Source organism: Capra hircus, unplaced genomic scaffold, assembly GCF_001704415.2.
Source record: "Capra hircus breed San Clemente unplaced genomic scaffold, ASM170441v1, whole genome shotgun sequence".
NCBI classification, from domain to species: domain Eukaryota; kingdom Metazoa; phylum Chordata; class Mammalia; order Artiodactyla; family Bovidae; genus Capra; species Capra hircus.
This window is the reverse complement of record NW_017192385.1, coordinates 22,154-48,136: the sequence shown is the minus strand read 5'-3', so window position 1 is coordinate 48,136 and position 25,983 is coordinate 22,154. Positions and strand designations below refer to the sequence as shown.

At 44.2% G+C, this 25,983-nt stretch overlaps 1 protein-coding gene and 1 pseudogene across 1 annotated transcript; both read left to right on the top strand.

Moving 5' to 3' along the window:
* The first annotated feature begins 7,959 nt into the window (after nt 1-7,959).
* LOC108634904 lies at nt 7,960-8,991 on the top strand (annotated as a pseudogene).
* A 4,236-nt stretch (nt 8,992-13,227) lies between these two features.
* Nucleotides 13,228-13,824, top strand: LOC108634903 (melanoma-associated antigen B5-like). The gene has a single exon (XM_018045232.1). It carries the CDS (start codon nt 13,228-13,230, stop codon nt 13,822-13,824), a length of 597 nt encoding a protein of 198 aa, XP_017900721.1.
* Nucleotides 13,825-25,983: the final 12,159 nt, after the last annotated feature.

Genomic DNA, 25,983 nt, shown 5'->3' with positions numbered 1-25,983 from the left:
ATGGTAATCTCAATTAAAATCACAATTCCTGTCATGTTAGTTGTCTGATTCTAAAATGTTGACGAGGACTCTTGTGTGGGCAAAAATCCATGAGAAGAAAATGAGCAGTCGCATAGTCAAAAAAAGACTTCAAACTGCAGGTACTGGGTGCATTGTCCACAAGGACAGAATGATTTTGGTTCATTTCCAAGGCAAAGCATTCAGCATCACAGTAATCCAAGTCTATGCTCCAAACAATGATGCCAAAGAAGCTAGAGTCCAGTGGTGCTATGAAGATGTACATCACAGCCTAGAACTAACATCCCCCAAAAATGTCCTTTTCATAATAGGGGACTGGAATGGAAATGTAGGAAGTAAAGGAATAACTTGCAGCTGAAGATGGAGAAGCTCTACACAGCCTGCATAAACAAGACCAGAGCTCACTCTGGCTCAGATCATAAGCTCCTTACTGCAAAAGACAGACTTAAGTTGAAGAAAGTAGAGAAAATCACTAGGCCATTCAGATATGACCTAAATCAAGTTCCTTACGATTATACAGTGGAGGTGAGGAATACTTTCAAGGATATGATCTGGTAGGAAGACTGCCTGAAACACTAAAGATGGAGGCTCAGAACAAGGTCTAGGAAGTGGTAACCAAAACCATCCACAAGAAAAGAAATGAGAAAGCTAAATGGTTGTCTGAGGAGGCCTTACAAATAACTGAGAACGAAGGAAGCAAAAGGCAAAGGAAAGATATACCAATCTGAATGCAAATTTCCAAAGAACAAGCAAGGAGTAATAAGAAAGCATTTTCAAGTGAACAATGCAAAGAAATAGAGGGGAAAAAAGAATGGGAAAGACTAGAGTTCTCATCAAGAAAATAGAGACACCAAGGGAACACTTCATGCAAAGATGGGCACAATAAAGGACAGAAACTATAGAGACAGAACAGAAGGAAAAGATTTTAAGAAGAGGTGGCAAGGAGATACGAAGAACTGTTCAACAAAGGTCTTTATGACCCAGATAACAGTGATGATGTGATCACTCACGTAGAGCCAGACATCCAGGAGTGTGAAGTCAAGGGGGCCTTATGAAGCATTCCTAAGAACAAAGCTAGTGGAGGTGATGAATTTCAGCTGAGCTATTTCAAACCCTAAATGATGATGATGTTAACGTACTGCACTCAACAGGCCAGCAAATTTGGACCACTCAGCAGAGGACACAGGACTGGAAAAGGTAAGCTTTCATTCCAATCCCAAAGATGTGCAATGCCAACGAATGTTCAAACTATCATATAATTGTGCTCATTTCACATGCAAGCTAGGGAATGCTCAAAATGCTTCAAGCTACGCTTCAACAGTATCTGAAAAGAGAACTTCAATATGTACAAGCTGGTTCAGAAAAGGCAGAGGAATCAGATATCAAATTGGTAATCTCCATTGGGTCATAGACAAAGCAAGACTTTTCCAGAAAACTTCTACTTGTTTGACTATGCAAAAGCCTTTGCCTGTATCACAAGAAACTGCAAAATTCTTAAATGATGGGAATACCTTACTCTGCTTCTGAGAAACCGGTATACAGTCAAGAAGCAACAGTTAGAAGTGGACAAGGAACAATAGACAGGTTCAAAATTAGGGCACGAATACATTAAGGCTGCATATTGTCACCCTGATTATTTAAGGTAAAATGCACAATACATCATGAAAATTCCCAGATGGAGAACCCAAGCTGGAATCAAATTGCCAGGAGAAATATCAATACCTTCAGATGTGCATATGATACCACCCTTATGGCAGAGGTGAAGTGGAACTAAAGAGACTTTCAATGAGCGTGAAAAAGAGAATGAAAAACCTGGCTTAAACTCAACATTCAAGAAACTAAGATCATGGCATCTGGTCCCAACACTTCATGGCAAACAGATGGGGAAAAGTAGAAACAATGGAAGATTTAAATTTCTTCTCCAAAATCACTGTGGATGGTGAAAGCAGCCATGGCGGTGGTGGTGGTGGTTTAGTCACTAAGTCGTGTCCCACTCTTGCGACCCCATGGGCTGTAGCCTCCCAGCCTCCTCTGTCCCTGGGATTCTCCAGGCATGAATACTGAATTGGGTTCCCATTTCCTTCTTCAGGCGATCTATCTGACCCAGGAATTGACCGTGCATTTCTTGCACTGTAGGCAGATTCTTTACAAACTGAGCTATGAGGGAAGCCCCAAATTAAAAGATGCCATGAAATTAAAAGACGTTAATTCCTTGCAAGAAAAGCTATAACAAACCTAGATCACATAATAAAAAGCAGAGATATTACATTGCCCAAAAGAGGTGTGTCTAGTGAAAGCTATGATTTTCCCAGGGGTCATGTGTGGATGTGAACACTGGACCATAACGAAGGCTGAGTGATGAAAAATTGCTGCTTTTGAATTGTGGGGCTGGAGAAGACTCTTGAGAGTCCCCTGGATAGAAAGGAGATCAAACCAATCATTCCTGAAAGGAATCAACCTTGAATGTTCATGGGATTACTGATGCTGAAGTTGAAGTTCCAAACTTTTGGCCACTTATGGGAAGAGCTGACTCATTGGTAAAGACCCTGATGTGGGAAAGATGGAAGGGAAAAAGAAAAGGAGGCAGCACAGGATGAGATGTTTGGATGGCATCACTGGATGGACATGACTTTTGAGCCAACTCCAGGAGATGGTGAAGCATAGGAGCCCAGAGTGCTATGGATCATGGGGTCACAGTCAGAGGTGACTGAGCAACTGAACAAAAGCAACAACACAGAACTGCCAAAACAACAAAAGTAAAATATATTGTAAGCAACGGACAATAGTTAATAACACCATATTGATATGAGTTGCTCAGTTTTAACAAATGAACTTGTATCAGTTGAACCAATCCAAGATGTTAATAACAGAAGATGCTAAGTGGAGGAAGAGACTAGCTCTATAGGAACTCTGTATACTATCTGCTAAATTTTCTGTAATCCTAAATCTCTTCTTTAAAAAAATGCAGATGCTCACAAGACAAGATGTTTACAACTCATTATGAAAGAAATGCAAACCAAAGCTACAATGATGCATCACCTCACACTTGCCAGAAAAGGCTATCATAAACAAATCTAGAAACAATAAGTGCTGAAGTGGCATGAAGAAAAGAGAACCCTCTTGCACATTGAGGGGGAAAGTAAATTGATATAGCCACTACGGAGAACAGTATGGAGAGTCCTTTCAAAACTAGAAATAAAACTACCCTATGACTCAGCAATCCCACTACTGGGCATACACACTGAGAAAGCCATGAGTTGAAAACATTCAGGGACCGCACTGTTTATTGAAACACTATTTACAATAGCTAGGACATGGAAGGAACCACCTCAAATTCCACTGACAGATGAATAGATACAGAAGTTGTGGTAGATATATACAATGGACTATTACACAAACATAAGAAGAACCAAATTTAAGATAGTTGTTGTGAGGTGGATCATGGGAAAAGCAAGAGAGTTCCAGAAAAACATCTATTTCTGCTTTATTGACTATGCCAAAGCCTTTGACTGTGTGGATCACAATAAACTGTGGAAAATGCTGAAAGAGATGGGAATACCAGACCACCTAACCTGCCTCTTGAGAAAGCTGTATGCAGGTCAGGAAGCAACAGTTAGAACTGGACATGGAAAAAACAGACTGGTTCCAAACAGGAAACAGTGCGTCAACCCTGTATATTGTCACCCTGCTTATTTAGCTTATATGCAGAGTACATCATGAGAAAAACTGGACTGGAAGAAACACAAGCTGGAATCAAGATTGGCGGGAGAAATATCAATAACCTCAGATATGTAGATGACACCACCCTTATGGCAGAAAGTGAAGAGGAGATGAAAAGCCTCTGGATGAAAGTGAAAGAGGAGAGCGAAAATGTTAGCTTAAAGCTCAACATTCAGAAAACAAAGATCATGGCATCCGGTCCCATCATTTCATGGGAAATAGATGGGAAACAGTAGAAACAGTGTCAGACTCGATTTTTTTGGGCTCCAAAATCACTGCAGATGGTGACTGAAGCCATGAAATTAAAAGACGCTCACTCCTTGGAAAAAAAGTCATGACCAACCTAGATAGTATACTCAAAAGCAGAGACATTACTTTGCTGACTAAGGTCCGTCTAGTCAGGGCTATGGTTTTTCCAGTGGTCATGTATGGATGTGAGAGTTGGACTGTGAAGAAGGCTGAGTGCCGAAGAATTGATGCTTTTGAACTGTGGTGTTGGAGAAGACACTTGAGAGTCCCCTGGACTGCAAGGAGATCCAACCAGTCCATTCTGAAGGAGATCAACCCTGGGAATTCTTTGGAAGGAATGATGCTAAAGCTGAAGCTTCAGTACTTTGGCCACCTCATGCGAAAAGTTGACTCATTGGAAAAGACTCTGATCCTGGGAGGGATTGAAGGCAGGAGGAGAAGCGGAAAACCAAGAATGAGATGGCTGGATGGCATCACAGACTCAATGGACGTGAGTCTGAGTGAACTCTGGGAGTTGGTGATGGACAGGGAGGCCTGGCGTGCTGTGATTCATGGGGTCACAAAGAGTCGGACCCAACTGAGCGACTGAACTGAACTGACCTGTAGTGAGGTGGATGCACCTAGAGTATGTTACACGGAGTGAAGTAAAGCAGAAAGAGAAAAAAAAATTATTGCGTATTAACACATTTATATAGAATCTAGAAATTGGCACTGATGAATCTATTTGCAGGGTAGGAATAGAGACACATGCAGAGAAAAGACGTGGACACAGCAAAGGATGGAGAGAGAGGGACAAACTGAGAGAGGCTGTGACGTATATGCACTGCCATGTGTACCAGAGATAGCTAGTGGGGAGATGCTCTGGAACAGAGGCAGCTCAGACTTCTGTCTGTGACAACCTAGAGGACTGAGATGGGGTGATGTGAGGGATGCTCCTGGAGGGGGATATATGTATACTTATAGCTGCTTCATACTGTTGTACAACAGAAACTAACACACTATAAAGCAATTATCCTCCAATTAAAATTTTTCATAAACGCTCATATTTAAAATGTAGTAAAAATCTGGACAAGGACACATAGCCAATACAGACTTATATACAATAATGCCAAATGAATAAGAACAATGAAAACCAAAAGATAACATAAGAATTTATCCTCGAATTAAAAATCTTAGAAAATAAGACAGGAAATATTCAAACATATAAAAAATTTTAGCTATCTCATATGAAATAGATCACCATAACAAAAGCAAGAGTCTGGCCTGGAAGAATCACAATTTCTTTGGTCACGTAATAGAAAAACACCATAAATAAAAGCAACCATAGAAAAATCGTACCTACAAAGCAACCTCAAAACAATGTATACATTCCACATAGAGGCAACAAGAAGATCTTCCTGACAGCCTTAGGAGAAAGAAGTCTCAAACAGAATAGTATGTTATGTGTATTCCTAAGGAGCACATATTGTAAGACTGTCGATGTTCCTTAACTCCTTTACAGATCTACTCCAGTCAGATCAGCTGAGACCACAATCAAACGTGGGCTGCTGTTTCCTGTACCCAGAATAAACCATGGAAAACTTATACAAGGAATAAAGACAACTATTAACAGAAGCAAAAGCACAAAACTACATAATCCCCGAGGCAAAGTAAGTCTCTAATGAACTTGACCCTATGAGCGTCAAGGTGAGGGAGTACTCGGAGACTGACAAGGGGTGTGCAGCCTACAGGGGAAGAAGACAACAGGATCAGCTGGAAAAGGCTTTAAAGTTCAGCCCTTAATACTTCCACTGTGCCCTGGGGCCAAAAATTGCTCACAACCTCACTGAAGGAATCTGAGGTAGCATCTCAGAGCTCCCATGCCAAGACCATGGGGAACAGAAGTTTGAGTTGGATGTGGCAGTATGGGCCAGAGGTCATGAAATAACCAGCACAAACTTTGCTAGTGGATGACAATTGGCCCTTTTAAGTGATCACCTTAAAAGACTATCACACAGGGACTAAAAGAGAAAATGTAGTACCACAAAAGTTGTACCAAAGGACAGAAATTCACCTCAGAACTTTCGAGCAATGCCCCTGCAGTCGACTAAGAGCCCTCAGCGAGAACTGTCAGGCTAAGGAGCCCCTTCACTTTCTCTACTGGGATTGTGTGGGGCATGGTTGGGGACAGAGGTGGATTCATACCAGAAAGGGAAGGATTTCCAGGCCCTGCCTGCAGTCAATATGAAGATCCTGAGTGAGATGTGAGGGGTTCCACATCACAGAGGGCAGTCTCCCATCCTTCCCTCTCAGCTCATCTTACCGGCAGCAGCCATTTCCTGGAAGCCTCAGGCAGAAGTGTCCAGAGGAGATGTACTTGCACTTCTCACCAGGAGTCTCGGGACGTGATGTCTTCGATGTGAGGCCTTGGCCTCAGGTCAGCAGATGCCACGTAGCCCACCACCTACAGGGGACAAGGTAAGACACGGAGATTGGACGGAGCATCACTCAGCCCCGAAGACGGGGCCCGAAAGTGCCCTCACTGTCATTCTCAGGAGCTCCAGGAAGCCAGTTCGGCCAGGCCAGAAACAATTCCTGCTGGGGTGCTGACGGAAGCTAGAGCCTGGAAGGTGAGGCCTGAAGACTCTGCTCAGTACAGGGAAGGTCTCAGGATCTGCTGTTATTCAAGGAAAGCTGCACATGCCAGTCCTCCGGGAAGCTCCCCCGGAACCCCGCCCACCCTGGCCCCGCCTCTGCCGTCCGCCTGGAACACAGAAGCACATGACAGGAAGTGACGACCACGCACACACGCTGTGGCTGCGAAGCCATCTTGGAGAGCTGCTGTCGTCTTAGAGAAGTGCCTTGTAGGGTGCCCAGACGGAGGACTCCCAGGTCTCACAAGGTGTCCAAGTGTGAGGTGACGTGAGTTACAAGTGCGGGGACACACGTCCGGCACGACCAAGCCTTTCCCTCTGAAAAGGGGGGGCCGGACAACCCCCGACCACCCTGCCCCTGTTGTCCCCTGGAAGATTCGGGCCTGCATCTTAAGCCCCAAGTCCAGCCACGTCACCCATGTGGTCTCCGAGAGGACGGCTTCGGTCCAGGCATGGTGGACTCCAGTTCTGCTCAGTAGAGGGAAAGCCCCGAGCCCTGTAGCTAAAGGAGGGACCCTCGGTGAGCACTGAGGGTCTCCACACCCCAGAAAGGCAGCCACGTGAAACCCCCACCCCCCGCAACTTGGCCTCAGAGCAAGCGGGTAGGATCAGGGCATCTCTAATCGTTTGGGGGCGCCCTCATTGTGATCTCGGATGTGGGACAGTGAGAGAGGAGGGGACCTCGGTCCGAGACATTGGTAGCTGGTCAGTACAGGGAGGATATCAGGGCTCAAGAGGAGCCAGGGTGAGGACCATCCTCCCCGAAACAAGGGCCAGTCAGGACCCTCCCCTGTGGTCAGCGCTTCCTCCTGGCCAAACACGGGGATGGGAGGCTGCGGTCTGAGTGGGGAGGTTAGAGCTTCCTTACAGAAGGGCGGGTCCTGGGACCCTTCGGTGGGAGTATGAGCGCTCCCTCCTCTCCTTCTCCAGAGTCACAGGGAAGGTGGCAGCATCAGCTTCAGAGCAGAAGAGGGGTCGGGGCGGGTGCTAGGGGGTCATTCCCCGTTTTTCATCCTAACTCTGAATGTGAACTGAAAGGACATGGCTCCCCTGCCGGCCCTCACAGGCCCGTCTAAACCCCAAGCAGGGCTGTCTGGCTGCGCCCCAGGTCTCAGTCTCACTTCCTACTCAGGGTTTCAGGGGACAGGCTGACTAGGAGAACAGGAGACTTGTGGGTCCTAGAGCAGTGGCCTCAAAGCACCCTACGAAGCAGACTTTTTTAAGCCGGGGACGACTCTCCCTGGTGAAGGTGCTCACATTTCTTTGTCCTTCCTCAAGGTGCCCTCGTTGCCTGCCTTCCTAACTGCACGCCCGCCTACGGTCCCTGACCTGTGTCATCATGCCTCGGAAGCACAAAAGCAAGCATCATGCCCACGGGAAACGCCACCAGATCCAGGGGGACACTCAGGAGGCCCAGGCCAGTGCTGCTACAGCCCCAGGAGAGGAGTGCCTCTCCTCCCCGTCTTCTGTCCCTCAAGGTTCTCCCCTGGGCTCCCCTGCTGCTGCCAATCGCCAGGAGCTTCAGGGAGCCATGGCCCCTAGTTCTCCTGATGCAGAGGCTTCCTGTGCAGGATCTGATCAAGGTGCCCAGGGCCCCGAGGAGGAAAGTGCAGATGCCACCTGAGCAGCCCTGCTCGCTCGGAGCATTCGCAAAGATCCTCACATTAGGAAGGCCAGCATGGTGATGGATTTCCTGCTGGAGAGGTACACCAAGAAGGAGCCCATCACACAGAATGCCATGCTGAATGTCATCGGAAGGAAGTGCAAGCAGCACTTCCCAGAGATTCTGAGCAGAGCCTCTGAGCGCATGGAGCTGGTGTTTGGCCTGGAGCTGAAGGAAGTCGACTGCAGCAGTAACATCTATGCCCTCGTCAACAAGTTCACTCTCGGGGTTGAGGAAGGTTCAAGTGATGAGGAGGAGCTGCCCAAGTCTGGTCTCCTCATGGCGCTCCTGGGCATCATCTTTATGAAGGGTAACCGCGCCACCGAGGAGGAGATCTGGGATTTCCTCAGTGTGTTGGGGATCTATGCTGGGAGGAAGCACTCCATCTTTGGGGAGCCCAGAAAGCTCATCACCAAAGATCTGGTGCAGAAGGGGTACCTCAACTATCGCCACGTGCCCAATAGTGATCCTCTGCTCTAGGAGTTCCTGTGGGGCCCGAGATCTTATGCTGAGACCAATAAGATGAAGGTGTTGGGAATTCTGGCCAAAATCCAGGATACGGTCCCGAGTTCCTTCCCAGACCTCTATGACGAGGCTCTGAGAGATCAGGCAGAGAGAGCAGGGCTGAGAGGCATTCCCATTTTTCCAGCTATGGCTGAGGCCAGTGCCCCTTCCAGGGCCAAGACCTACAGCTCCTCCCACAACTAGGGAGGGGGTCAGGACAGTTTGTTCCCTTTGAGTTGGAAGAGAACAGTTCACCTCCAAAATAGTGCAGGGTAGTAGGGGTGGGGGGGGAACAAAACCCATATGTTCTTCACAGTTTTAAGTAGTATGGGAGTTTAGGTGCAGTTTTAACAAAATATGCATGTTTACCTGTTATCCATATGAATACGATCTAGTAAAAAATAGATGATTTCTGTAGGTAGGTAGAGGTGTTTTATACAATATTTAAATGTTACTACTCTTCAAAAGGTTTATTTTGCTTCAGAATCTAGGTTTATTAATGTCAATGGAGTCATGTTTACTGCTATTAGGTTTATGACTAGGAGTTCATTTTTTGTAAACAACCTGAAAAGACTTCAATATTTTCCTTACGGTTCAGGATGGGGTAATATAGCATTGGAATAGGATTTTACTTGGAAATGTGTAAGAAGCCTAGAGATAAATATTTGGGATCAGAAAGCTTTCAGAGTAAATGCGGGTTTCTTCTTCATTTGTCTTATCTGTCCTCTTTCCTTATAAAAGCTAATAACATGGACTTAGATTTGTGTAGCTTATTCAAACTGTATGACACTTAAATCATAATAAAACAGAGTCTTTGCTCATTATTTCTGTTTTCTGCCAAATTAATTGACCATCTTCTGTTTAGAAGGCTTTCTTATAGTACTGGGTTGGTAAGAAAATGGAGACCAAGCCACTGCCCATGGAATTTTGAGTCTAGCAGCAGATACCATATAAGGAAGGTGGTGAGCTAACTCTAAGGAATAAACAAATCGTAAATTTAAATGGGGGAGGTGTGGAAGAGGAGGTTCCAGCTGAGAGTAAGCATGTCTAAGTTACCTGATTAAGGCAGCATTGGGTCTTGGGAAATGTCTAGTTCCTCAGTGGGAGGTCATTTTCAGTCCAGATGCATGATGGGCTAGATGAAGCTGTGGGAGTGATGCCAGAACTCATATCATGGTTCTCAGAGGTGAGGCTGTAAACCTGGAATATATCTCAACCATATATTTACCATTATTTGGGGATATCTGAAAACTATAAGGAATCTCAACATAGGGAATGGAAGGGGCCCTGTGCACTTGAGCCAGGCAAGTGAACACTCACACTACGTGTCTTCACCAAAAGCTGTCCAGAGAGTTTCTGAGAAATAAGGGTGATACCCATTGGAGTGAGATGCCAAGACATCACTGGACTGTCTCTCTCTTTCACGGATGGGAGCACCAGAACTTGCTCTGTTAAATGGGCAGTTTAATTAGGTTGTGTTTAGTGTACTTTGGCAAACTTTAAGGGTGGGCTCAATTTTTACTGTCTGTGGGCTTAATTTAGGGGTGGTTTGGACAAAAAACAGCACCTGAGAGGGATGTTGTTGGTCTTTGAGACAAATGAACTTGTACTTGCATCCATGCGGAGAAGATAACCCCAAACACATCCTAAAACACGAGCTCAAATAGGGAAATACTGCTTATTTTTACTTGTTTGGGAGCATTAGTGCTGATGTGGATTTGATTATTGTTTGGAGTTGCATATTCTCTAATATAGCCTGGAAATAAAATTATGTGATGTAAGTCTGTGATCATTCAGGGTCAAAATCACCTTAGTAATAACTGCCATTCATTCAGTGTACCAAAGCTTGTCTCATACTGTGCCAGGTGATTTACATACATCACACATGTCTGTGGTCCTACACTATAGACTTTTTCAAACAGAGTTTGCAGATAAAGAAGCTGGAATAAAGAAGTTAAATTCAAAGCTCATAAATGGTAGGAGCTGGACTGAACCCTGGCACTGAATTCCTCCGAGCCCATACTGTGCCACTCCACCAGGATGAGGCCAACCTTGTGTCACTTCCTCTTTCTGAATATTAGTCAAAAAAGGTATTTCACACCCTAAATAGCAGAATTTCATACTCCAAACACGGTTAAAAACCCCAGAAATAAGTAAAAGAAATATGAAAATAAAAGTGCAGTACGAGTAAAGAAAGAGCATTCAGTGACAATTTATCTACCAAGGAAATGTCAGTAAACCAGGAAAGATCAAGGATGCACAAAATCATTTAATTCAGCCCCTTCCTTTCAGAGAGTAAATCTGTTAGGGAGTGAAGGTTCTACAAGAGGCTGTGTCTGGTCAGTGAAGAGAAGGAAGAGATCAGCATGTTTTCTCTGATAGCACACCACCTATGCTGGGGCCCCCTCCCGGACGGCAGCTTCCCCATCACCCCTGGGACTCAATCCATTCTCTGAGATTTGGTGCAGGCAGACTAAGACTTTTCAAAGACGTGGCATTTCCCAAGAAGTCTTTCATAGAAGAGACAGGAGTCAAGGTAAAGACAGATGAATGAGGAACTGAAGTCACAGAGAGACTGGCCTGTGTCTACTCTCAGAAGGCCAAGTCAGAGCTGCCAGGCTGCACATTCCCTCACTTCTTTTCAGGGCTTGCAAGGACATGATCTTTGCTCAACATGGGTCACCTTGGGTTGACAGAAAGTTGAAATCCAGGGTCCCCCAGGAGTCAAGGTGAGGCACCTGAGTCAGGTCATACCCCTACACTGAACACGGAGGGCCCCAAGAAGCCTGAATCCTGTTGTCATCCCTAAAGGCACAGGTAGGAGCAGACTCGTGTGGCATTCCCAGACTTTCCCTCTCGGGCATCACGGAGGGAGGAGCTTAGTCTGAGGAGAGCTCCCTTACATAAACAAAGGAGCCCCACACCCTCCCAGGAGTCAAGCTTTGGACATATGAAACCCCCTGACCTCAGAACTCTGAGGAAACCGCACAGAACCCTGCCCTTCCTGGCATCCCTTGGATACCTGCTCATTGTTGACATGACATGCGTATTTCCTTCTATGATGTCACAAGCAGGACTGGGACATGGTCCAAGGGGTATAGCATAGGGCCAGCAGTAGGATTATTTCCAGGTTTTCCAGAAACCAACTGAATACCCTGAAGACGAAGGGAACCACACACCCCATCACCATATGATTCATCTCATCCTCTCCCCCTCAGAAGACCAGGGACGGGTATGGATGGATGAGGAGAATCTTACTTTCTCCTCAGGGTCTCATGGAGATGCTTGCCCTACTATAAGAAAAGTATAGTAGTAGAAGGGGCGGACCTAAGGGGAAGTGAGTGTAGAATTTCAGGCCACAACAAAGGTCAAAGCGAGGACTGAGGGATCATCTACCAATAAAAAGAAGTGATAATGAATCCAGCCCTGTTCCTTATAGCCCTTGAAGAACCAGGGCAGAGCTATCAAGCTGAAGTTCCACCAACATTTATTTGTATCAGGTGTGTTGGAGGTGAAACCCTTAGTATGAAGGTGCAGATACCATTCCAAGAAAGGGGTGGGGATACCAGGCCCTATGGGGAACCAAAGGAAGCACTCTTAATTCGTGTTGAGGACTCCAGAGGCAGGGACAGAAAACTTCCCAGTGCCCACTCAGTACTGCGTGATAACTACTGACTGAGGTGATGCGGTGAGGACCTCTTCACTTCTCAGAAATCCCAGGGAGCTTTGTGATGCCAACTACAAAACTGCAGAGGGAATAGGTCCTATGACTGGGTTGGTGGTCTTGAATGTGAAATAACAGATGCCTCTGTGTAGGAGACTACCAGCCCCTTCTGTCACCCCAGCATGCCTGAGGCAGGGGTAGCAGGATGCAGCCTAAAGATCACTCTAATTTCCTTCAATATGTTTCCCAAAGGACAGGCTGATTAAGAGAATAGGAACCCTGGGGGTTTTCAGAACAGTGCCCTCAAGAAAACCACAAATGTAGCCTTCCTGATAACCAAGGTGGTATTCCCCTGCTGCGGCTGCACACTCAACCTTTGTCATCCTGTGGGCCTTTATCACCTGCCCTCCTACTCACACTTCTAATCATTGTCCCCCAGAGCAGTCATCATGCTTGGGGGTCAGTCTCATAAACTCTGCATCCGTGAGAAACGCCACCAGGCCTGATATGAGCCCCAGAGTCACAAGGGAGTTCAGCCCACTGCAGTAATGGAAGAGCTTCCCTCTACCTCTTCTCTTTTAGAGGATAAGTCACAGAGCTCATCAGCTACTGGGTCAAATAGCACTTCCCAGGGGTCTTTGGAAGCCCCATCTACTACCAGCACTTTTTCAACTACTGCTGACCCAACATCTGATGAAGAAGATAGCAGTCAAGATGAGGAAGATTCACGTTCCTCATCTTCTACCGAAAACACCTATCGTGATACTCTGAACAGCATGACAAGTTTGTTGGAGCAGTTCCTTCTGTGTAAGTATAAAATGAAGCAGCCCATCATGAAGGAAGACATGCTGAAGATTATCCACCCAAGATACCATCACCGATTTGCCGAGATTCTCAAGAGAGCCTCTGAACACATCGAGGCTGTCTTTGCAGTTGACTTGAAGGAAGTTGACTCAACCATCCACTCCTATGACCTCGTCAGCAAACTGAACCTGCCCAACAATGGGAGGGTGTGGGATGGTAGGGGCTTACCTAAGACTGGTCTCTTGATGACAGTTCTGGGTGTGATCTTCATGAAGGGCGGCTGTGCCGCTGAAGAAGACATCTGGAAATTCTTGCATATGATGCGAGTATATGCTGAAAGAAAACACTTCATCTACGGAGAGCCCAGGAAGCTCATCACCAGAGACTTAGTGACAATGAAGTACCTGGAGTACGGTCATGTTGCCCACAGCGATCCTCCACGTTACGAGTTCCTGTGGGGCCCACGAGCCCATGCTGAAACCAGCAAAATGAAAGTCCTGGTATTTTTGGCAAAAGTCAATGATACGGTCCCCAGTGCCTTCTCATCACAATATGAAGAAGCTTTGTGAGATGAGGAGAGAGCTCGAGCCACAGTTCCAGCCAGGCCTGGCACCACTGTCCCTTCCAGGCATGGTCCACTGCCACGTCCAGCAGCTTCTCCCACCCCTACCGAAGACGAAGACTTTTAAAAGATCATCCAGATAAGAAAATGTGACAACAAAATAGGGACTTTTGCTGAAATGGGAAGCAATCCCGCAATAAAACTGCTGGGACAATGGAATGAAAAAATAAAATGAAAAAAGTTTCAAAACATGATCAACCTTGATTGTTCTCCATCTTTTCGGTCTTCTGTTTTGTAAAACTAAATAATTTATACCTCGATATGCTTCTTGAAAAATGCAGGAGGTATTAAACCTTAACAAGTTAGACCTCTTACGGTCCTCATTTATTTTTTGAGCACCTGCTCTTTGAAAGGCTCTATGCTAGTTCTGGTGAGGCTAAGATCAAAACCTAGCCTATCCCCATACAACTTTAGAAAGAAGGAGCTGCAATCACATAAGCAAGATCCTGAGATAGCCTTTAGGAATGACAGGAAAGTAAAAAGACTATCCAGGAAGAAATCTCTACCTGGGGTAACGTACGGATCTGTTAGGCTCTCCACAACAAAACCCCACAGAATGGGTGGCTGAAACAACGGAAACTTATTTTCTCAGCGTTCTAGAGGCTGCAAGTCCAAGGTGAAGGCTGGTTTACCCTGAGGCCTCTCCCCTTGGCTGCCAGGTGGCTACCCTCTTCACTTGCATTCCTTTTGAGTGCATATATCCCTGGTGCCTCCTTTTGTGTCTCAATTTCTTCTGATAGTCACACTGGGTTATGGCCCACACTAATGACTTCATTTTAACTCAACCATCTCTTTAACGATCTTATTTCTAACTACAGTTGCATTCTGAAGTACTCCGAGTTATGCCTTCAATATGCATTTGTGGAGGGGACACAATTTGTCCCCTAACAGACAGAAATCTAAGGTGTCTCTGCTCTTATCTCAATGCAGGAGATTCCAGTGCACAGACTGGTATTCTACGAACATTGTCTCCAGGGAGTTACTGAGATATAAGGGTGAACTCCCTTGAGATGTGTAGGGAAGAAAGACATTCCTCCCTTTACGTCTTTGAATTCTTGTGGTTAGACTACTAGTAAACTTGACACAAGACAGGGTAACAGGAGAACAAGAGACAAATTGCAATTCATGTGCACAAGAAGTGTCATAGAAATGGGGCCTAAGAAGTGGGCAAAGCAGGCAGCTTCTTTATTTAGTAGACAACAAAACAATTTGTGAGGAATTGACAGGACAAATCCACTTAGGTGTAAGGTACTCAACTAGTAAGGAATCTAAACAGAATCTGTACCCAGGGTAGTAAATTAAAGACTTAACAAGGTTTGCGTATACAGGCTTCTCTGCTTGAACTGCCTATTTCTGGTTGGAAGGGTTTCCCTCTGCCTCCAGATGCAGGCAGTACATCCTTCTTAAGAGATGTATTTCCTGCTCTCAGGGAGGCAGAAATCGGGGGGGGTGGTAGAATGATGCTAAAGCTGAAACTCCAGTACTTTGGCCAACTCATTCGAAGAGTTGACTCATTGGAAAAGACTCTGATGCTGGGATTGAGGGCAGGAGGAGAAGGGGGCGACAGAGGATGAGATGGCTGGATGGCATCTCGGACTCGATGGATGTGAGTCTGAGTGAACTCCGGGAGTTGGTGATGGACAGGAAGGCATGGCGTGCTGCGATTCATGGGGTCGCAAAGAGTCAGACACGACTGAGTGACTGAACTGAAAGCCCCATGTTCCTAATTCTTATATTGCTAGAGTGCAGTTTTTGTATTGTTTCTGTCAATCCTCCCTGATGTTTGTGGGTCATAGGGACAATGATAATTTCAAGAAGCCTCCAAGGTTTTGGTTGAAGCTTGTATAATTTGCCCGGGGAAATGTGTACCTGGATCACAGTTGATAAACCAAGCAGAGAACACATTTTCTCACACGTTCTTTGCCACTGTAAGGGAATCAGCCTTGCAGCAAGGGAAGGCTCCAACTCATCCAGAAAATATAGGAATGACAAGAATATTTTGATGACTCATCTCTTCTGTTCAGTCTCTTGGTTGTGTCTGACTCTTTGTAGCTCCAAGGACTGCAGCATGCCAGGCTTCCCTGCCCATCACCAACACCCAGAGCTTGCCCAAACTCATGTCCATTGAGTAGGTGAATCCGTCCAGTCATTTCATCCTCTGCCCTTCCCTTCTTTTCCCGCCTTCAATCTTTCCCATCATGGGGTCTTTTCCAATGAGTCAGTTCTTCACATTAGGTCGTGAATGTACTGGAGCTTCAGCTTCAGCATCAGTCCTTCCAATGCATAGTCAGGACTGATATCCTTTAGAATTGACTAGTTGGATCTCCTTGCAGTCCACGGGACTCTCTCGAATCTTGCCCAGGAGGAACAAGATGGCAAGAGGAATTGGTGGACGTGGAATACATCTCTCTCCACAGATACGTCAGGAATACACCTTCAGACACAGAAGTGCATGCAGAATACTAGCTGAGAGTGGACACGAGTACATGACCAGCAGAAAAGCATATATAGACCCAGGCAAAACTCGAGGTCAAGCCCTGAGCCTTTAGAGTGGGTCCACTGGCTCCAAGATCCTAGACTACCAGAGAACTAATTCGAGGATATCAAATAGTGAGAACTGACACAAAGGAAACCATTGGAATACAAGACCCAGCATCCCCAAACCACTGATAGCCCCTGTGCAGGATGCCTCATCTAAACCACAAAGAAAAGAAAAATACAACCTGATCAGCAGCAGACAGAATTACCACCTACTCAGCCTTGCCCATCAGAGGAAAAAACAAACAAAGAAACAAACACTCAGCACAAATCTCACCCTATAAGAAGCTTACACAAACCACTGGAACAACCTTAGAGGGCAGAAAGAAAAAGGAAGAAAGAATTCAACCTTGAAGCCTGGGGAAAGGAGACAAACACGATAATTAAAATAATAATAATAATGAAGAAAGCACAGAAATACTACACAAATGAAAGAACCAACCAGAAACACAGAAGTCCAAGTAAATGAAGAGGAAACAGGCAAACTACCTGAAAATTAATTCATTGCTAAAGGGAATGCAGTGATACTGATACTTCCAAACTGTCTGGCAAATTCTTTTAAGCTAAATATAGTCTTATCATATGATCTAGCAAATGAACGTTAAGGTATTTACTCAAAAGAGCCAAATCCTTAAGCCCATCCAAAAACCTTCAACCAAATTTTAATAGAAGAATAAGTCATAGCTGCCCAAAACCAAAATCACCAAAGGTGACCTTCAGTAGATGAGTGGGGAAACAAATTATGTTAAGCCAGGGCCCTTCGCTCTCCTGATGCCGGGCAGAGGGCACAGGATCCTGCCTTCCTGGGCAGGATCTGAGGAAGGTGCCCAGGGCCCAGAAGAGGAAAGTGCAGGTGCTTCCCATGCAGCCCCTGCCACTCAGAGCCCTCACAAAAATCCTCTGACCAGGAGGGCCAGCATGCTGGTGGAGTTCCTTCTGGAGAAATACACCGAGAAAGAGCCCATCTCTGCTGAAGGTCGTTGGCAGGAAGTATAGGCAGCACTTCCATGAGATCCTCAGGAGAGCCTCTAAGCACATGGAGCTGGTATTTGGCCTGGAGATGATGGAAGTCGACCGTAGCAGGAACATCTACGCCCTCATCAAGAAGCTCAACCTCCGGGGTGATGAAGGTCCGAGTGATGAGGGTGGTCTGCCCAAGTCTGGTTTCCTCATGGTGCTCCTGGGCATTATCTTTATGAAGGGCAACCACGCCCCCGGGGAGGAGGTCTGGGAATTCCTCAGTGTGTTGGGGGTCTATACTGGGAGGAAGCACTGGATCTTTGGGGAGCCCAAAAAGCTCATCACCAAAGATCTGGTGCAGAAGAAGTACCTGAAGTACCAACAGGTGCCCAATGGCGATCCTCCGCACTACGATTTCCTGTGGGGCCCGAGAGCTTGTGTTGAGATCAATAAGATGAAGGTGTTGGAGGTGCTGGCCAAGATCCACGATACCGTCCCGACTTCCTTCCCAGTCCTCCATGCCGAGGCTCTGAGAGATCAGGCGGAGAGAGCAGGGCTGAGAGGCAGGGCCAGGGCTCCCACAATGGCTGAAGCCAGTGCCCCTTCCAGGGCCAAGTCCTACAGCTCCTCACACATCTAGGGAGGGAGACCCTCACACTTTCTACCCTTTTGTGTTGGAACAGAGCTGTCAAGCTCCTAAATAGTAGAGAGTAGTAGGGTGGAGGGAACAAAACTTTTATGTTCTTTACTGTTTTATGTAGTAAGGGAGTTTAGGTACAACTCATTTTTAAAAATACATACCATTTTTCCTTTATCCATAGGAGAAATATCTAGTGAACGTTGATTTAAAGTAGATTAAGGAGATGAGGGAGGAGTTTAGTATTTTCAAATGTTAATTACTTTTCTTAAGGATTATTGTGCTTCAGAATACAAATGGATTAATCATATAAATCACATTGTTTGCTGTTTTAAAGTTTTGAAAGCCACAGATTGGGTATATGTAAAACACATTGAACGTACTGAATAGGTTGTTCACCATCTAAACAAGGTAAGATGACACTGGAACAGAACTTTCTCAAAGAGTAGTGAAGCTCCTAGATAGTGCAGGTTAGTAGGGGTCGAGCAAACCAAGTTTAGATCTCTATTTTCTTCTTGATTTAAACTAGTAACTTCTGCATATTATTTATTTTATTTTTATTGAATATTTTTACTTCTAACAGATTCTTTTTCTTCAGAATATTGACTTGCAATGATATTCCAGTTTTATTTATTGCAGTTTTAGGATTTTTAAAGTTACAGTTTTGGTAGATGTAAAAGAAATTCGTGAACCATCTATATTGTCTTTATGATCTGGAAGTAGGTAATATGTTGCTGAATGAGAGATTTTCAGGGTAATGTGAAACACGACTACAGAAAATATTGAGAAACCAAAAAACAATTAAGCAAACATAAAGGAAAATCTTTTAATTTGTAGTTTGCCTTATTTCCTCTAACCCTTTTTTTTGGTAAAATAAAATATACTTTGCCTTAATTTAGCTCATTTAAGAGTATTTATTTCTTTTGTCCCAATGCACTGTGTAGTCTCTGCTATCTACTGGATAAAAATAACCTCAGATAGGAAGATGGTATTTTCGAGGTTCATAATAATCATGACTTCCATTAAATTAAAGACCAGTGTTTCTTAATCAGCATGACTCTGCTTTATATGTAGTACATGCATTCCAGCATTCATGCAGGATAGGATTTAGCAGACTCCACTTATAGATGGATAACTTGCAATTATTTCAAGTTCACAAGACTGGTAAAGTGACCTTCATCAGACAAGTCCCCTGATGTGCACTAGTCCAGAGTCCTTCCCTTTCTTTACAAGGGCAAGAACTGAGGAAATCTCTTTTCACCAGTGACATATTTCGTACTCTGCTAGGATTGCTGCCATGGTGATCTCAGTGGCCTTGCCCAAACTGCTGGCTGAAGACTCTTGACTTTCACCCTATCTCTCCCATGAACACTTGCTTGCTGTCACTCTCTGCTTTGTTCTCTTTCCATGACCCACAGGGCAAGATCTGGGTCAGCTCACTGTGTCATGGCTCCCCTCAATTAAGAGCTGCAATGAGGACGCCCAGGCTGTGCCTACCCAAAGAATGCTTAGGTGGCAGTTGACACTGTCTTTGTGCCTGGTAGACAGAATTCCCAATGGTGAAGGCGCTCACTGAGGCCAAGACTTTTCTCCTCTCAGTCTTTCTCATTTCCCCTATGGCTCTATCCATTTTGAGATGAGAAGTTTAACCGAGAAGACTGCATGATGTTCAAATTCAGACTGAATAAATAATCAGGGACTTGATTGAGTGAGTTTCTTCTCTGTAAGTTCTCGAGTCCAATTCCCTCCCTACACGTTCTTAATCCGAGTGTGTTTCCAGGACCAGAACTGCATCAGAGGCCAAAACTGAGGGACTCTGCATTCTTCTCTAGATTTTTGGCCTACCTCACCACACCATGACCTTACAATGTGGGTGATCCCCACCCTTCTGTGGATCTCAAGCAGACGTTACCTATAAAAAGGGCAATGTGTCATGGAACTGCAAGCTGAGGTTAGGAACAGAGAACTGCAGAAACTATTGGCATGAACAACTCTGTCCAAACATCTGCCTTAAGAACCTTAACTGACCTCTAGCATGGTTTCTAGCAGCAACCTAAGGCCACATTCTAGGACATCTCGGCCAGCCCTGAATTCCTGTTAAAAAAATTTCAAGGCTACCAAAGGAATGTGTTCCAGCCAACATCTGACATAAGCCCCTCATCTTCCTTTATTGAGAGTGTCTATTTAAAACAAAGACCAAAAAAAAAAAAAAAAACCTCACAATTACAAGAAATGTGTGATGGAAATAAACTAGAAATTGATAACAAACAGACATGTGGGAAAATTAAATATTATTTGCAGACAAAACAAAAAACATCTAACAACACATGGGCCAAAGAGAAACTCTAATGAGAAATTCTAAAATTATTTTTACAAAATGAAAACAAGATTACAACTTATCAGAAGTTGTGTGATACAGCAAAATCAGTAAAGAGGTATACACAGCATTGAGTACCTATAACAAAAAAAACCCAGAATTAATAACTTAAGCTTCTATATTAGTAAACTTGTGAAAGAAAAGAAAAAGCAGAGGAAGAATAAGTCAAAGCGGAAACCAGTGACACTGAAAAAAGGAAGGTAATGCAGAGAAAGAACAAAACCCAGAGAAGTTTCTTTAAAGATACAAAATAAAAAGAAGATAAAATTCTCCCCAGGCTAAACAAGAAAAAAGAAAGAAAACACAAATTAAATTACTAATAGTAGAAATGAAGGAGGGGCCATTACTACTGATTCCATGGACATTGAAAGGATAATGAGTGAATATTTCAAACAACTTTGTGCCTACATAAGTGAAAGGTTCAATTGAGAAACTGGCTGAAGGTATAACTTAGCACCACTTTCAAAAAGAAAAATAGATAATCTGAAGAGGTCTGTATCTATTAAAGAAATTTAATCTATAACTAATAAGCTAATAAAGACAGTAACAGACCCAGAGGTTTCCACTGATGAATTCTATCAAAAATTTAAGGAAGAAATGATAACAATTCTCTACAATCTCTCCCAGAAAATAGAAGCAAAAGGAACACCTCCTAATTCCTTCTCTGTGAGGTGAGTATTACACTCGAATATCAAAATGTCATGAAGAAATTAAGAGAAAAAAAATTGCACACAAATACCTCTCATGAACATTGAAGCAAAATCCCCAACAAAATATAAGAAAAGAAACCTAACAATCCATTGAAGGAATCACATACTATATCAAAGTAGGATGCATTTCAGATGTTCAACATTTGAAAATCTGTCAATCAGCTATGCTTCAATAAAATAAATTTTCAAAAATTAAAAAGAGAATATCAGTAATCATAATTCATAATATCAACTGTCTAAGGAAGATAATCACAAGATCAGATCAACAGATGAAGGAACAAAATCATCTGATAAAATCCAACACCCATTCATCATAAAAATTCTCAGCAAACTAGATACAGACAGGCATTTCCTCAGCTTCATATACAACATCTGAAAAGAAATACAGGTAAAATATCCTACTTCATAGTAAGAAGACAGATACTGTCACACTAAGGTGAAAAACAAGGTGAGGATATCCCTTCTCACCATGTCTATTCAACACTGTACTGAAAGTCCTAGCCAATGCAATGAGATAAGAGAAGGAAGCAAAAGATACAGATATTTGGAAGGAAAAATGGAATTATAATCATCAACAACAAGAAAACACCTGGCATTAATAAGCCAGGAGTATATGTTAATAAGGTTAATATATTATCAATATATAACTATTATATAATTAATATATTAATAAGGTTAATACATAATAGTCAATTCTTTTCCAATAAAGAGATGGAACTTGCAATTAAAAACTTAACATCATTTACTTTAAAACCAAAATATATTAGAAATAATTCTTTTAAAATATGCATAAGATTTATATAAGAAAAACTCATAAACTTCAGTGAAAAAAATTAAAGAGGATCTAAATAAATAGACATGCCATGTTCATAGATAGGCAGATGCAATATTGTTGAGATGTCACTTATTACCAACTTAACCTAGATACTTAATGCAATTCTGTGCAAAATTCCAGCAACTTAGATTGTAAACGGCAGCCAACAATTAAAATTTTATGTCAAAAATGAAATGATCCATAATACCCACTGAAGTCAATATCAAATATCTAAGTCAGAGAATTGCTATTACTGGATTTCAAAACTTATTTTAAAGCTACAATACTCAAGACTGTATGCTATTAACAGAATACTAGACGGATCAATGGCACAGGACAGAAAATCTAGAAACAGACACCCCTAACACTCAACCGACCTTTAACAAAGGTGCAAAGGCAATTTAATGGAAAAGGACAGTCTTTTAAACTTACAGTCCTGGGATAACTAGACATCCATATCTAAGAAAAATGAATCCACATACAAACTCTAAACCTTTCAAAATAATTAACTCAAAGGGAATCACAGACCTAAATGAAAAACTCACAATTTGAAAAAAATTGCAGGGACATCCCTGGCAGTCCAGTGTTTAAGACTCAACACTTCCACTGCTGGGGGAAGAGCTTTGATCACTGGTCAGGGACTAGGATTTCACATGCCATATGGAATAGGCAAAAAAATTTAGAAGATAACATGGGGGCAAAACTTGAGTTTGGTAATGAGATTTTAGGCACAACACCAAAAGCACAGTCCATGAAAGAAAATAATAAGCGGAACCTTGCAAATATTAAAAGCTTCTATCTGCAAAATACACTACTAAGGGAATGAAAAAGAAAGGCTGCCAAAGGGTAGTTATAAATCTATTTGCAGGGCAAGAATGGAGACACAGACCTAGAGAACGGGCGTGTGGACACATCGGGGGAAGCAGAGAGTGAGACGAATTGAGAGAGTGGCATGGACAAATATGCACTACCATGTGGACAACAGGCATGTGGGGGAAGTTTCTGGGTGACACAAGGATCAGCTCTGTGACGACCTCCAGGGGTGAGGTCGGGGGTGGGAGGGAGGTTCATGAGGGAGGGAGGGGATATATGTATACTGACAGCTGCTTCATACAAGAGAACCTGACACACCATTTAATTATCTTCTAAATTACATAATTGTTACACAATGGAGTATTACTCAGCCATTAAAAAGAATTCATTTGAATCAGTTCTGATGAGATGGGTGAAACTGGAGCCAATTATACAGAGCGAAGTAAGCCAGAAAGAAAAACACCAATACAGTATACTAACACATATATATGGAATTTAGGAAGATGGCAATGACGACCCTGTATGCAAGACAGGAAAAAAGACACAGATGTGTATACCAGACTTTTGGACTCAGAGGGAGAGGGAGAGGGTGGGATGATTTGGGAGAATGGGAATTCTAACATGTATACTGTCATGTAAGAATTGAATCGCCAGTCCATGTCTGACGTAGGGTGCAGCGTGCTTGGGGCTGGTGCATGGGGATGACCCAGAGAGATGTTGTGGGGAGGGAGGTGGGAGGGGGGTTCATGTTTGGGAATGCATGTAAGAATTAAAGATTTTAAAATTTAAAAAAATTAAAAAAAAAAGAAAAAAAAATAATAAAATCTCTGAAAAAGGAAAAAAAAAAAACCTATGAATTTAAAAAGTAGAAAAAAAATCTGGAGAATTCCACATAGCCACTTGAGTTATATAAAACAATGCCATATAAATAAAAGTCAGAAGTAATGAAAAGCAAAAGATCATAGTAATAAGATCACAGCAGCAAAATCATCCAGTTGGTCTGGAAGAATCAACAATTACTTACACCAAGTAATAGAAAATACACCATAAACAAAACCAACCATAGAAAAAAATTTACCTGCAAAAAAAGTTTAGAAAAATGTATACAGTCTTCATGGAGGCAACAAGAAGTATTTCCTGAGAGTCTTAGGAACAAAAAGGCTCAAACAGAATAGTATGTTATGTATATTCATGACGAACAGATATTGTAAGACTGTCAATTTTCTGTAACTCGAGTACGGAGTTAGTACCACATTCAGAGTAGCTGAGATAACAATGAAACACGGTCTGCTGCTTTTTGTACCTAGAAGTAACCACGGAAATCTTATGGAAGGAATGAAGAAAACTATTAACAAAAGAGAAAACACAAAATTAAGTAATCCCTGATGGACAGTAAGTCTCCAGTGAACTTGACCCTATGTGTGCCCAGGTGGGGGAGTACTTGAGAGACTGGCACAGATGTGCAGCCTGCAAGGGAAGCAGACAACAGGATCAGCTGGAAGAGGCTTTAAACTTGAGCCCTGGATTCTTCCACTCTGCCCTGGCATCATGAATCTCCACTGCTTCACTGAAGGAATCTGAGGCAGCACCTCCGAGGCCCCATGCCAGGACCATGGAGCACCAAAGTTTGGCTTGGATGTGGCAGTACAGCCCAGATCATGAAATCACCAGCACAAAGTTTGTTGTGTGTGTGCTTAGTCAGTGAGTTGTGTCCGACTCTTTGCGACCCCACGGACTGTAGCCCACCAGGCTCCTCTGTCCAAGGGGAAACTCCAGGCAAGAATACTACAGTGGGTTGCCATGCCCTCCTCCAGGGGGTCTTCCCAACCCACAGACTGAACCCAGGTCTCCCGCACCACAGGCAGATTATTTACTGTTTGAGTCACCAGGGAATGCTAGTGGATAAGAATTGGCCCTTTGAAATGATCAGCTTAATAGACTATCACCCAGGGACTAAAAGAGAAAAGTTAGTATCACAGGAATTGTCCAAAACGACAGAACTTCATCTCAGAACTTTTGAGCAACGACCCTGCAGTCGACTGAGAGACCACAGTGAGAACTGTCAGGCTAAGGAGCCCCTTCACTTACTCTTCTGGAATGGTATGAGCATGGCTGGGGACAGGGGTGGACTTATACCAGAAAGGGAAGGATTTCCAGGCCCTGTCAGCAGTCAATATGAATGAAGTTTCTGAGTGAGATGTGAGGGGTTCCACACCTCAGAAGACAGTCTCCCATCCTTCCCTCTCAGCTCATCTTACCTGCAGCAGCTGTTTCCAGGAAGCCTCAGGTAGAAATGGTGAGATGAGACGTATGTGCACTTCATACCAGGAGACTCGGGGGTTCACATCTTCAATATGAGGCCTTAGCCTCGGATCAGCAGATGTGACGTAGCCCTGCATCTACAGGGGTTAAGGCAAGGCATGGAGAACGACAGAGCATTGCTTACTCCAGAAGAGGGAGCCCAGAGAGCCCTCGCTGTTGGTCTCATGGGCTCCAGGACGGCTGTTAGGCGTGGGCTCCCCAATTCTTCCTGCTGCGGGTGCTGACACAGGTGAGAAGCATGGAGTGAGCCAGCTGTCAGTTGAGGACAGAGACGTCCCAGGACCCTTTAAGAGTCAAGGCAAAGTCCACGTGCTAATCCCGGGAGAAGCTCCCCCGGAACCCCGCCTGTCCAGGTCCCGCCCCTGCTGCCCTCCTGGAGCCCAGATGCGCAGGACAGGAAGTGACGTCCTCCTAAGCATGCTGGGAGAGCAACGCCATCCTTGACAGTGCTGCTATCTCTGAGAGCTGCCATTGACGGTGGCCAGAGGGAGCAGTCCCAAGTGTCATCGGGTGTCAAGATTGGACGTGACGTGAGTTACTAGTGCAGGGACACGTCTCTGCACCCCAAATCCCTTTTCTATCTGAAAAGAGGGGGCCGCACAGCCTCCAGCCACCCTAGCCCTGCACTCAGACCAGAGGATCCAGCCTAGCTCTTAGGCCACAAGACCGTCCACTAACCCCTAGGGGGTGTCGGGAAAGATGCTCACTCTCCCTTGCTATTCAGCGATCTCGGGACAGGCTGACCAGGAGAACAGGAGCCCTGTGGGTCTTAGAGCACTGGCCTCGAGGACCCCTCAGAGGCGGCTTCCATTCAAGCCAGGGAGGACTCTCCTCGCTGAAGGTTCTCAGAGCATGCCCTTGTCCCTCCTCCAGGTGCCCTCCTTGCCTGCTTTCCTGCCTGAACTCCCACCTGTGTTCCCTGACCTGCTATCAGC